The sequence below is a fragment of the Coenobita brevimanus genome, chromosome 91 (genome assembly GCF_032717465.1).
Source record: "Coenobita brevimanus isolate Jiangsu-jjx chromosome 91, ASM3271746v2, whole genome shotgun sequence".
NCBI classification, from domain to species: Eukaryota; Metazoa; Arthropoda; class Malacostraca; order Decapoda; family Coenobitidae; genus Coenobita; species Coenobita brevimanus.
In genome coordinates this window covers 39,277,678-39,292,624 of record NC_137044.1, presented here as the reverse complement: position 1 = coordinate 39,292,624, position 14,947 = coordinate 39,277,678, and the positions used below count along the sequence as shown (strand labels likewise).

The following is a 14,947-nucleotide window of genomic DNA, read 5'->3' as shown; positions in this document are numbered from 1 at the left end:
TCTCCTTGTCAGTCTCTCACTCTCCATCCTCTCCACATGGCCACATTTACCACAACTATATAATTGTTTTCACACCCGAATGAACTGTCAGGTGCCAAGTGAATAAAAACTTTTTTTTTTTTTCTGCACAGTTTTCCAGTCATGATATTTGAAAATTTTTCACTCCTGAACTGATACTGGAGAGAACCTATTATAAAACCAATTACCCCATTCATCACACTTGAATTTCTTCATTCCTTAATGAATTAAACAGCGTTGGATGACATCAACTGAGTCATCTGTTTGCCACATTAAGCACACTAGAAACTCTTCCCTGCACAATGATTTAATAGGTGTCTGGTGAGACTGCTTCTCTGACCAAACTGTTTACCACATTCATCACGCTTGAAATTCTTCACATCTGAATGAATTGATAGATGTCTGGTGAGATCACTGTTACGTGCAAATCGTTTACCACATTCATCACACTTGAAATTCTTCACTCCTGAATGAATTAATTGGTGTCTGGTGAGACCACTATTCCGTCCAAATAGTTTACCACATTCATCACACTTGAACTTCTTCACTCCTAAATGAATTCCTAGGTGTTTGGTGTAAATACTCTTATGTGCAAATAGTTTACCACATTCATCACACTTGAAATTCTTCACTCTTGAATGAATTAATAGGTGTTTGGTGAGAGCTTTCTTCAATGTAAATCGTTTACCACATTCATCACACTTGAAATTCTTCACTCCTGAATGAATTAATATATGTTTGGTGAGAGTTTCCTTCAATGTAAATCGTTTACCACATTCATCACACTTGAAATTCTTCACTCCTGAATGAATTAATAGGTGTTTGGTGAGACTACGCTTCTGTGCAAATAGTTTACCACATTCATCACACTTGAAGTTCTTCATTCGTGAATGAATTAATATGTGTTGGTTGAGATCACCCTTCTGTGTAAATCGTTTACCACATTCATCACACTTGAAATTCTTCACTCCTGAATGAATTAATAGGTGTCTGATGAGATTTTCCTTCTGTGCAAATCGTTTACCACATTCATCACACTTGAAATTCTTCACTCCTGAATGATTTAATAGATGTTTGGTGAGAGATTCCTTCAATGTAAATCGTTTACCACATTCATCACACTTGAAATTCTTCACTCCTGAATGAAGTAATAGGTGTCTGGTGAGACTACCTTTCTGTGCAAATAGTTTACCACATTCATCACACTTGAAATTCTTCACTCCTGAATGAATTAATAGGTGCTGAATAAGACCACCCTTCTGTGCAAATCGTTTACCACATTCATCACACTTAAAATTCTTCACTCCTGAATGAACAACTGCATGTCGTTTAAGACTGTTCTTAAAAGGAAATGTTTTATCACACTCCAAACATCTGAACTGCTTAACTTCAGCTGAGGACACTGCCTCCAGGACAGTCTCATTGTCACTGAGGAACATTTTGTCACTCATCTCACATTCTAACTTTATATCTGGTTCTTCCTTTACAACTTCCATCATTTTGTCATCCACCTCACACTCTAACTTTATATCTGGTTCTTCCTTTACAACTTCCATCATTTTGTCATCCACCTCACACTCTAACTTCACATCTGTTTCTTCCTTTACCACCTCCATTATTCTGTTATGCACTTCACACTGTACCTTTAGACCTGGTTCTTCCTTTACCACTTCCATTATTTTGTCATCCACCTCATACTCAAATTTACATCTGGTTCATCTTTTGCCACCTACACCATTTTGTCACCTACCTCAGACTCTATATATCTTTACATCTGGTTCTTCCTTTATCATCCTGTCATAAGATTCCCCCAAACTCTCTTAATTCCTGCCATAAACTAGTCTCCACTGAACAATACTGCTGATACAAAGGTCATTATTACTGAACAATAACTGCTTCTGCACTTGCAAGTACTATGTAACCATATTTTCAAATAAATAGTTCACTGCTGAGTTTTAAGCTATTAATGCAGTCTAAAATACCACTGGGTTCCTTATTTTACCAGTCCTTATCCGGTGTTTATGCAGCAGTTGTACAGCAGCAAATGCAAAGGATATCACAACAGCTAAATGATCCTGGATCAACTCCTACCACTCATCCAGTGATTCACACTTCTTACAATGAAAGATATTATGAAGAGAGAGTATAAGCCACATATATTTGGAAGAGGTACCTCATGTAGGATGTACAGTACTGTACTGAGACAACACAACATGTGCCTATATAATGTCAACACTTTACCATGTATGTTTTACTCAGGTGGCTCTCTGATGACCACATTGCTTAGCTGTGCTTTGCAGAGTCAATTTCAGCTGTGGACCTGCAACAAGAGCTGCCATTAGACAAGAATCTCTATGAAGTTAAAAACAATGCCCAGTGAGCCCTCATTTTGCATGTATCTAGTCCTTAAAAAAAAAAATAATAATTTGTATTTCAGCAGGTAAGCTTAGTAGAGAAATTTGAAGAAAGAGTGAGGTCATTAGTGTAAAGGACTGGTTATATGAGTGGGAAAGTGAGGCTGGTATGGCAGAGTAAGTGGCAGCAGAAGTGTTAGGCATGGCAGGTAATATAGAAACAAGGGTGGTCAAGGATGAGACCAAGCTATGATGATAGTGATGACTTCCAGGTAGTTAGGGGATGATGCAAAATTAAGAAACAATGACAGAAGTGTGTCTATCTATCGATCTAGAAAAGGGAAAATGTTCCCCCAAGCTAGACCTCACTAGATCATATAGCCTTGCTAGGTAAAAAGAGGGTGCTACCCCTCCCGGCATGGCAGCTACCGGGCGTGGTTCGAACTAACGACCCCTGGTCCCAAGTTCGACACTCTACCACTGAGCCACCCTACCCCCTATATCTATCTAGAGCCAAACCATAAACCCATAAGGGTGGCCGTTTGTCTCCGAGTTAGTGGTTTTACTAGTCCAGCAGATAAGGCAAACAATCGTTCACTTTTTCAGGAAAACACCAAATTTTGCACAGTTGTAGAAGGGACCCAGACAATCATTTTTTGAGATGGACCTCCAGAATCTTGGGCCCCTGGTGGTCACCATCTTGGATTTCAAAATGGCTGCCTTTCAACCCATATTTTCTTCAATTACTCCAATGATATGATAGAAACATAATTCCAATGGTTAACCCCAGGTTGTTAGGGTCTACCACTTGAATGGAATGATTTTTCTGACCCGGCAAAGGTCGGCCATCTTGGATTTCAAGATGGTCGCCTTAGAACCCCATTTTCTTCAGTAACTCCAATACTATGATAGATAGAAACAATTCCAATGACTAACCCTATGTTTTCAGGGTCTGGCAATCCAATGGAATCACTGTCCAATGTAGAAGGTCGGCCAACTTGAAATTCAAGGTGGCTACCTGCTGAAGCCCATTTCCGTTATAACTCTGATGCAATGGCAAACATCTAATGCATGTCTTTTCGATGAAATTCAGATATTAAAACAATGTCCATCGCAGTCACATAATGACGTACATGGCAAGTTAGCCTTGTAGTACTTGCAGTTCCCTTTGCAAGCAGTTTTACAGTGGCAACTGATTAATTCTGAGCAGGTGTTCTGGACAACAGGCAACTTTGTCCATACAGGTTGCCAAGTACTGTTGAGTTTCTGCCAACCCCAGACAGATGGTGATGGGAGCTCTGGTTGGGAAACTAAAGCTTGGCCCCAAACATGTCCCGCCTGGTACTATGCTCTTTTGGTAAGTTCCTCAGGAGCATCAGCTGTGGGAGGAATGTGTTCAATTGTCCTTGCCCTCTTCGGGAATAAGAACCTGTGCACGTCATTCACAGACTTCAAGTCCATTGTCTTGTCATACACCACAGCCATGAACCATTCTAGTTTGTGGAGTTCACTGGAGACAGATGCAGGTTTGGTGGACAGAGCATGAAAACTGGCTGTGATGTAAGGAAAGACCTCCCATGCCTTCCAGGCTGTCATCTTACCTTTGTTGGCAAAGAATGACATGGTATCACAACCCGTGAAGGCAAGAAAAAAGGCCAATGCCTCTGCTTTCCTGCACCCAAGAGCTGATAAAGCCAGTACGCTGCAACCGCTACATCTTTCTGCCCCCAATCCACCCAGCGATCCCACTCAACTCTCCTGCCCAAAGACCCCAACACCCACAGATCCAACTACAGTACTTTAGCACCATAAATCACTGTACACATACATGAACATACCAACTGACATAACTCTTGTGTGTCTTGTAAGGTGGACTTGAGAATGAACTTGTAGTCTCTGAACTGAAAGAAAATGGTATAAATGTACTTCATACTCAATTTTGCAGAAATGGCCTCTCATATACCGGTATGTGGAAAAGGACAAAGCAAGTTGGGCTTTTATATTTCAGTTTTGGGCCAAGCAAGTTGGGCTTTTATATTTCAGTTTTGGGCCAAGCAAGTTGGGCTTTTATATTTCAGTTTTGGGCCAAGCAAGTTGGGCTTTTATATTTCAGTTTTGGGCCAAGCAAGTTGGGCTTTTATATTTCAGTTTTCAATTTTCACTTTTTACATTCATTATGTTTATACCTACTAAGAGCTGGCTCTGAAATCATTTTCCAGTCAGATTATTCAGAACATTAAGCCTGATTGGATTTATAATGAAGTTAACTAAGATAACTGAAAATGTGATACAGCTTCATGGCAGTACCTTCTTTTCAATATGGAAGGCAGCAGCTGACGTAAGTCAACATACTAAAAATGTATATTTAGGGTATTTGAAAATCCAGTAAGAACAGACCTGAAACAGTCCTGGCAATGGTTGTGCTACATGACAGATTTCTAACCCTAGAAAATACAAGTGGTGTGTTTGAGTATAAACTTCACAGAACTGGGCCACCATCTTGGACTTCAAGACGGCCGACACCAGATGAACACGAAAATAATTCCAATGAAAAGGTAGGGTTTGCCTTTGAAATATTCCGTCAATCTTTTACAGCCTTGCATTATAACAAAAGACCAATTTCAGCCGGCAGCCATACTGGACTTAAGATGGACGACCTCTGCCAGGTCCAACAATGATCCCACTGGATTGTCAGACCCTTAAAACATAGGGGTAGCCATTGGAATTTTGCTTCTATTTATCATATTTTTGGAGTTATTGAAGAAAATACGGGTTGCTAGGTAACCATTTTGAAATCCAAGATGGCAGCCACCAGGGGCCAAATTTGGGGGTCCATCTCGAAAAATGATCGTATGGGTCCACTCTACACCTGTGCAAAATTTGGTGCTTTCCTGACAAAGTGAACGATTGACCAGATAATTTGGCCTTAGCCGCTGGACTATACAGGGAGGGGCAATAACCGTCCACCAACCCACTTGTTGACAGGTAGGGAACGGGTGGGTTGGTTATACAAGGTCTGTTCAGGAAGTACCCGACTGTAGGCTCTTAAAAATAAACAGCTGACCCATTTAGCTAGGACACTATCTCCCTCAAGTAGGCCCCTTCTAACTTGACACATATAGTCCAGCATTCTTTCCACTGTCTGAAACATTTTTATGAGTGGGTTTTCAGTATCTTCTGCAGGTGTATATAACAGACATGTATATGTACAAAGGAAAAAGGGAAATAGATGTGTGTGGTAATCACAGGGGCATTTGTTTTCTGAGTGTAATAGGAAAAATGTATGGTAGGATACTTATTGAGAGAGACAGGGAAATAATAGAGGAATCATACTCGATTTTTTTCAGCTCACCCACTTTCGTGAATGTGGCACCTGTGCACTCCTGCCGCGTGATTGGTTGGTTTAAGTTTCATACATGAAGTATCATATTTATAAAACACAGTTGTACCTAATTTTCCAATTCTCATAAATGGTGTTTTGCATTGTCACTGTACTATAAAAACAGACATGAAACGAATAGGTATCTGTGTTTCACCCAAAAGGACATGAATTTGAGGAAGCTGAATTTAAATTGAAATATTTATTGTTGTAAAAGGCACAGAGTTCCTGCACCTCTAATAAATAAATATATATACTTATGGATATCTATCTATCTATCTATTGCCAGATGCCTCAATCCCATTTGGGGTGGCCACAAACAAATCGCCTCCAAGTCGCCCTGTCCCCAGCCATTTCACTGCCCTGCTCCCAACTCACACCCCTCTCTCTCATATACCTCTCCACCCCATCCCTCCATCTCATCCTCGGCCTCCTCCTCCCTCTTCCCCCCTCCACCTCACTCACATACACTCTCTTCGTCAGTCTTTCACTCTCCATCCTCTCCACATGGCCAAACCACCTCAGTGTGTTCCTCATAACGCTTCCTATCACATCCACATCCACACCACCTTTATATCCTCATTCGTCAGCCTGTCTCTCCATGTGACTCCACAGGCTCCTCTTAAATAACTCATTTCCACTGCTCTCACTCTTGACTTGTGTCCTTCCAACAATGTCCAAGCTTCACTTCCAAACGTTAGAGTTGGTATCACAATACTGTCATGTTGTAACTTTTTCACTTCCATGCTCACTTCCCTGTTTCTTATCACTGCTTTCAAAGAACCAGCAACCTTTCTTCCCTACTGTACCCTTTCCAGTCCAGCACTTCACCCTCCAAACCACCATCCTTACTCATCACACTACCCAAGTACTATACTTAAACGTACTCACATTTTCCAATTCCTCACCATCCAACCTTGCTGTACATTCACTGACTTCACCTCTCTCAAAGACCATCACTTTACTCTTCCCTACATTCACCTTTAGATTCCCTTTCTTACACACTCTCTCAAACTCATCCACCAAGCCTTGCAGCTCCCCTTCGTCTTCACTCAACAACACAGTATCATCTGCAAACAACAGTACAGGGAGTTTCCAAACACTATCCTCTCTCACCAGGGCCACTCCAACATCCACTACCCTACCTTGTACCTCTTTTATTACCCCATCCATGTACAGACTGAACAACCATGGAGACATGACACATCCCTGTTTCAACCCAACTTTCAAAGAGAAAAATTCACTTAGTTCACCATCCACACGCACTGCAGCCTTCGCACCATCGTACATACTCTTCACAGCATTCAACAACTTCCCATCTACTCCATATATTCTTAACACTTTCCACAATCCTTGTCTATCCACCCTGTCATATGAGGCGTCTCGTGGACAAGGGGCGAATGCGCCATTTTTTTTTTTTTTTTTTTTTTAGTTATGAGCGTTTAAAGTTCAGGAATAGGTGGCAGACATAGAATATATACTAAAGAATAGCATGTTATTATATATCACTAGAATCCTCTGGAAGATGCAAATTTATATTGCAGGAAAAAATGAAAAACACACACACACACACACACACACACACACACACAGTAAAACACGCGATGGTGTTTTTTCAGCATATAGTAATTATTGTTCAATCAACTTGAAATTCATTCCTGTATTAGATTTAAATGAAACTAAGATACTGTGAAATTTTCAGCCAAATATTCCTATAATTAATATTTTTCCTATAATTATTAATTAAATATTTTCATCTCCTTATCGGCAACAGGTTGTTTTATTGTGTGTATGATAACCATTATATTGTTAATGATTGACACAATAAAGTTATAATACCAACTATTTACAACTCCAACCGCACACCAAGGTGAAGAGGGGGGGGGGGCCTAATGGTTAGTACAGTAGTTGAGGACGTCATCAGAGTGTAAACAAAGCCAGGCTTCACTCACGTGCTTGGCGGGATGACTAGCGGGGGTGCTAGCGCGCGTCTGATAGGCTGAGAGGCGGCCCTTTAACTCTGACAGAGGAAGCCGCTTGCCCATTGGCTGGGCGCGTGCCGACATTCTCCCCTACCGCTCTGAAATCACAGACCCTCCCCGCCCTCCTCCTCCTCCCCTCCACGTGTGCAAAACAAGGGAGATTGAACCTAGAATTCTGAACCCACATGGGTCGGAATCGGAAAACGCTCTTCACCACGAGATTTTCAATGCTTCCATCTATCGGAAAACATGCTTACCTCATTTTTGATGGGGGTGGCGCATTCGCCCCTTGTCCACGAGACTCCTCATATGTTTTCTCCAAATCCATGAAAGCCGCATACAACTTCTTTCCCTTCTCTAGAAACTTTTCCACTAAAGATCTACGAATGATTATCTGATCTACACAACTTCTTCCCTTCCTAAAGCCTCCCTGTTCTTCTCCAACTAATTTCTCTGTTCTTTCTCTAACTCTGTCAATAAGTATCCTACCATACACTTTTCCTATTATACTAAGAAGACAAATGCCCCTATGATTACCACACACTTCTTTTTCCCCTTTTCCTTTGTACAAGGGAATAATTATACCTGACTTCCAATCCTCCGGGACTCTACCTTCCTCCCAGGCCAAGCTGCACATCTTCCACATCCATTCTACTACTATCTCTCCCCCATGCTTCAGCATTTCACTACACACTCCATCAATTCCTGGGGCTTTCCCCGATTTAACTTTCTTCATTGCTTCCACAACTTCTATCCTACTGATTTCTCCCTGTCTTCTCACCTCCCTGTCTTCTCCCAGCCATTCCCCAGCCACTTATACTCGCATTACTTCCATCCTCTATGTTCAACAATTCCTTAAAGTGTTCTCTCTATCTGCTCACTTTTTCTCCCTTCTCCACTAGTAATCTACCATTTTTATCTTTCACTCCCCTGCTAACTTCACTTCCACCCTGTCTTACTCTTTTCACCTCTTTCCAGATCATTTTCTTACAGTCCCTCCACTTTACACTCAAATTCCTTCCAAATTCCTCATCCACTCTCCTCTTACTCTCTCTTACTAATCTTTTCACCTCTCTCTTTCTTTCTACATATAACTCTATCTTCCGCCTCTCAACTTCTTCCACACCCCTATTTCTCGTCCATTCATATATACTTACGGATAATATGGGCGAAGGTATCGAAGCAATGGAGTAAGTGTGATCCATAATAAAATCTGACATCTTGCTAGATGAAACAAATTGTTTTTGTCACTGTACTATACAAACAGACATGAAACGAGTATGTATCAGTGCTTCACCCAAACGGACAATGAATTTGAGGAAGTTGAATTTGAAATGAAATATTTAGTGTTGTAAAGGGTACAGAGCTGTTGCATCTCTAATAAATAAATAAATATATATACTTACGGATAATATGGGCGAAGGTATCGAAGCAATGGAGTAGGTGTGATCCATAATAAAGTCATTTTTTTTTAATATAGGGAGTTGCAACAACTCTGTACCATTTACAACAATAAAAATTTAAATTCAAATTCAACTTCCTTAAATTCATTGTCCGTTTGGGTGAAGCACACATACTCATTTCATGTCTGTTTGTATAGTACAATGACAATGCAAAACAGCATTTATGAGAACTGGAATATAAGGTACAAATGTTTTTTGTAAATATGATACTTCAGGTATGAAACTGAAATGAACCAACGCGGAAGGAATGCGCAGGTGCCACATTCACGAAAGTGGATCATCAGCTGGAAAAAAGTCGAGTATAGTTGGAGAAGAACAGGGAGGTTCTAGGAAGGGACGAGGGTGTGTAGATCAGATATTCATCCTTAGGTCTCTCATGGAAAAGTTCCTAGAGCAGAGAATGTTGCATGCCTTCATGGATTTGGAGAAAGCATATGACAGAGTGGACAAACAAGGAATATGGAAAATATTACGAATATATGGAGTACATGGGAAGTTGCTGAATGTCGTGAAGAGTATGTATGAGGATGCTAAGGCTGCAGTGCATGTGGATAGCAAAATGAGTGAATTTTTCTGTATGAATGTTGGATTGAAACTGGGATGTGTCATGTCTCCATGGTTGTTCAATCTGTACATGGATATGGTTATAAAAGAGTTACAAGGCAGGGCAGTGGATGTTGAAGCAACCCTAATGAGAAAGAGAATCATTTGGAAACTTCCTGTATTGTTGTTTGCAGAAGTGAAGACGAAGGGGAACTGCAAGGCTTAGTGAATGAGTCTGGGAGAGTGTGTAAGAAACAGAATCTAAAGGTGAATGTTGGGAAGAGTAAAGTTATGGTCTTCGAGAGAAATGAAGTCACTGAATGTACAGTGAGGCTGGGTGAAGAGGAAATGGAATATGTGAGTGCATTTAGGTACCTGGGTAGTGTGATGAGTAAGCATGGAAATTTAGAGGGTGAAGTGCTTGAAAGGGTGCAGCAAGGAAAAAAGGTTGCTGGTACTCTGAAAGCAGTGATAAGAAACTAGGATGTGAGCATGGAAGTGAAAAAGTTACTTCATGACAGTATTGTGATACCAACTGTAATGTATGGAAGTGAAGCTTGGACCTTACTGGAGGGACGCAAGTCAAGAGTGAGAGCAGTGGAAATGAGTTATCTGACAGAAGCAAGTGGAGATACATGGAGAAAGAGACTGCCACATGAGGAAGTGAAGGCACATTGTGGTGTGGATGTGGACATGACAGAAAACATTAGGAGAAATACACTGAGGTGGTTCAGCCATATGGAGAGGTAGGCCATGGATGAGATTGAGGGATGGAGTGGAGGGGTATATGAGAGAAGGGGGCATGAGCTGGGAGCAGGGGAGCAAAATGGCGGAGGACAGAGCAACATGGAGGCGATTAGTTTGTGGCCACCCCTTGCAGGACTGAGGTGTCTGGCAATAGATGGACAGATATCCAAAGCACAGTTAGTTTTAATTAGACAATAATTAGTATAAGAAGTATGTTGGATTTATGGGAATGGGTTTTGAGTTTCAAGTCTGGAATGGACTTTGAAGGCTTGGACTCAGACCTACCTGACAGGCCCCAGGTGCAGACTGCCAGGGGAGATCAGGCTAGAGGACTGATGGAGACAACCTGAAAAAAATGGATAAGTGATACCTAACTTAGTGATTTATGGTGCTACCTCACACTTAACTCAAAACCCTTTGTATTTTTTAACGTCTCCAAGTTAGAGCTAATAAGAAAAGAAAACCCACGTTGAGTTTTATTTCATATTACCCACTCAGCTTGTTTATGAACAGCACTTTACCCAGGTTGTTACTCTGGAGCAGAGCTTCTGAATTTAAAATGGGGGTTAACCTAGGCCGAGAGTTCCCCAGTCAAACACGTAGCATTTTTGGGAACTTAGTTTGAGAAGGGAACTAGGACAAGGTGTATGGTCAAACTGCACCCCAACACATCTTCACATTCCCTACTTTTCCACTCATATCGCCAATCACAAACACTGTCTCATACCTCCCAAACTTTTCCATTCACGCTTCCACATTTGCCCAAAACACTTCTTTCACTCTGCTTGCACAATCTTGCTTTGGTGCACACACACACACACACACACACACACACACACACACACACACACACACACTTGAGAGAACCTGATGTCATGTGCTTTGTAGAGACCAAATTAAGAGAAGATATTGATGTTCATTTGGGAGATCGTTTTCGTTTTTAAAGGCTCCAACATGCTTGCATGTGTCGGCCTTGGTCACCTAATGGTGGCTCTCCACGCTGCACGATCCATTGCAGCCTCCCTGTTCAGTCCCTTAACCCTAAGGTCACACTTAATGACCTCGTCCCATGTCTTTCTCAGTCTACCCCTCATAACCCCAACCCCAATATTAACACTTCTCACCTTCTTCACCCAATTATCATCCCCCATCCTCTCCACATGTCCAAACCACCTCAATCTACCTCTCCTCATCACAACACCAATACACTCCAGTCCCATCCTACCTCTCAACTCTTCCATCGTAAACCCAGCCCCTCCAGGCCTTGGACGCAGGGACGCACTGCACATCCACCTAATCATTGTCGTTTCTGTACGTCTGAGCCGGCGAATATCTTCCTCCTTCACTGCCCAAGTCTCACTGCCATACAGCATTACACTCCTAACACATGCTGCATACAAAGACCCCTTAGCACGTAGGGAGAGGCCTCTCAATGTCAGGAGAGGCAACAGCTCCCTGAACTTCTTCCAACCACTTCTCACCCTAGCCACAGAGCCAGCTCCAACCCCACCTCCAGCACACAACATGTCTCCCAAATAACAAAACTCTTCCACACACTCAAGAGATTCACCAGCAAGTTCAATCCTTTCACGTCTGACAATCTCCACCTGCTCACCCCGGCACGCCGTACACATAAAATCAGCATTATCTCGCAGTCTACCTCTGATACCACTACATCTCTTATGCACCCATTTATCACACACACCGCACAAGATGGAATTACTTCCCACGCCCTTGTGGCAAATTGCACATGGCCACTCTCCCTCGTCTTTGACAGTACCGCCACCAACCCTAGATATCATCACTTTTGTTTTATCTGCATTTACCCTTAAACCCTTTTGCCCGATACCATCTCTCCACTTCCTAAACCTTTCCTCCACCTCCCTTTCATTCTCTGCAATCAACACCAAATCATCAGCATACAACAACTCCCACGGGAGTCCGTTTCTAAAGTCACGTGAAAGGGCTTCAAGTACCATGATAAACAACATGGGACTCAAGACTGACCCCTGATGCACACCAACATTCACGGAAAACTCATCACTCAAATCTCCATTCACTCGCACCTGGGTGTGAGCACCCACATACATGGCCATAACCACCCTAACCAGCCACTCCTCCAAGCCAAGCTTTCTCATTGCCCACTTCACCACCTCTCTAGGGACTCTGTCAAAGGCCTTTTCCAAATCAACAAAAACAAAATAAAGATCCCTTCTCCTACCAATATATTTTTCCTGAAGCTGTCGAACAATGAATATGGCATCAGTGGTCCCCCTACCTGGCATAAACCCAAACTGCATCTCATCAATATTCACTCTTTCTCTAATCATACTTTCTAAAACTCTCTCCATTACCTTCATTATCTGATCTAAGAGCTTTATGCCTCTATAATTTCCTCTTTCCAGGGCATCACCCTTTCCTTTATACACATTTACAATTACACTCTTCAGCCAATCATCTGGGACAACACACTCATAAATAATCCTATTTATCAGGTCAGTGACTAAACTCACCCCTATATCGCCTGAGGCCTTCAACATTTCGGCAGTCAACCCAGACACACCTGCTGCCTTCCCCACCCTCATCCTGCCTATTGCCTCACTCACAGTAGCAGTATCAATCAAAGGCCAAGGGCCAGACACTGGATCTGCTGGCTCCAAACCTTCCCTGTCCCAGTCAAACTCCTCATTCAACAACCGATTATAATGCTCTCTCCATGCATCTTTAATATCCTCACTGTTCACCACTACCCTTCCTTCATCATTCTTCACACACTGCTCACCTATGATATCCCGATTATCCCTCCTCACCTGACCTGCCACCCTAAATATATTTTTCCTTTCCCCATGATTTAGGTTATCAAGTAATTGTCTCTGTGACTCAGACTTTGCCCTGTATACCTCTCTTCTAGCCCTACGCTTGGCAGCCAAATATTCCTCTTTGCTACCACCCTTCTTCCATTCCCGGAAAAGCCTTCTTTTCTCCTCAATTGCAGCTTCTACACCCTCATCCCACCACCAAGTTACTTTATGTCTTGGTGGTCCTCTTGTCCAGCCGCATGTTACGTCAGTAACTCTCAAGAAATTGTTCTTGAGGGCTCTGTACTGTTCATTAACGCCTCTGTCTACAGCTCCCTGTTCAGCCACCACTCTCCTCAACTCGCTATAGAAGGCATCCCTTACTACTTGGTTTTTCAGCTTCCATATTTTCCTCCTAGGTACATAAGTCCTCTTTTTCATCACTTGTTCTTTAAGCACCATATCACAAATCAATAGTTTGTGCTGCTGCACACACTCCTCACTTCCTAGAACTTTAACATCCCTCACTAACCTCCTATCAGCCTTCCTAACCAGAAAATAATCTATCTGACTGCTATTTCCCCCAGACTCATACGTAATTAACCTACTGTCTCTTTTCCTAAAATATGTGTTGCACACAATCATGTCCGTTGCCTCCCCAAACTCGAGTATCCTTTCCCCTTCTGCATTCCTTAGACCATACGCACATCCCCCATGCACTCCTTCATAACCTTGTGCTGCTTCACCTACATGACCATTTAAGTCCCCTCCCAAAATCACTATCTCATCATCCCGCATACCACCCACTACACGTATTAAATCATCCTAAAATCTATCTTTCTCTGTTACATCCAATCCTGCCTGTGGAGCATATGCCGATATAATCGCAGCTATCTTTCTTCCCAACAGAATTTTCACTACCAATATCCTATCGCTTACTCTCAAAACATTCATAACATATTCCACCCATTTCTCCGCAACCATCACACCAACACCTCCATATCCGTCTGTCCCCCCCTGCCAAAACAACTTACAGCAACAGTCCTTCCCAACAATCTTTCTGGCTGATCCACCTCTGTACCGGACTTCCTGCAAACACGCCACATCCACCCACCTCCTACTGAATGCCTCAACGACTTCCCCTGCTCTTCCCCTCAAACTTCCCACATTCCATGAACCCACCCTCATCCCCATGGGTGATTTACTGTCCTCAGGCTTGCTTTGAAACTTATTTTGTTTTGTCATCTTCAGTATTAATAAAGGGGGACAGACACAGCACAGGTCCCACTCACTGCACAGTCCCAGGTCCAGGCAATGGATCTGGGACCCCTAGCTCACCAGCTTACCAGTGGCTGTGGTAGTGGCCTCGGGGCACCCTGCCAGGACAGCTGCAGGGACACCCTCCAAGCGCGCCTTGGCACTGTAACTAGCTGTGGTAGTGGCCTCGGGGCACCCTGCCAGGACAGCTGCAGGGACACCCTCCAAGCGCGCCTTGGCACTGTAACTATCACGCCATTATACACCCACTGACAGGGCAGCCTCCTGGGGCGCTACTCCCAGGTTCGGGCCCCTCTCTATTGGGTGGAAGCAGCAGCCTGGGAACCGCAATGCCCTGTACCCTCTAGCACAGGCCCGAGCCCCATCTCGCCCTGGACCCACGATC

At 42.8% G+C, this 14,947-nt stretch overlaps 1 protein-coding gene across 1 annotated transcript; it reads right to left on the bottom strand.

The window, feature by feature from the left end:
* Positions 1-299: 299 nt before the first annotated feature.
* Positions 300-1,469, bottom strand: LOC145411969 (uncharacterized). Its single transcript, XM_080281939.1, has one exon. The coding sequence runs from the start codon at positions 1,467-1,469 to the stop codon at positions 300-302; it is 1,170 nt and encodes a 389-aa protein (XP_080138065.1).
* Between the last annotated feature and the right edge of the window lie 13,478 nt (positions 1,470-14,947).

Excerpts from the sequence above, each read along its gene's own strand:
- LOC145411969 (XM_080281939.1), bottom strand. The coding sequence starts at position 1,469 with ATGAGTGACAAAATGTTCCTCAGTGACAATGAGACTGTCCTGGAGGCA.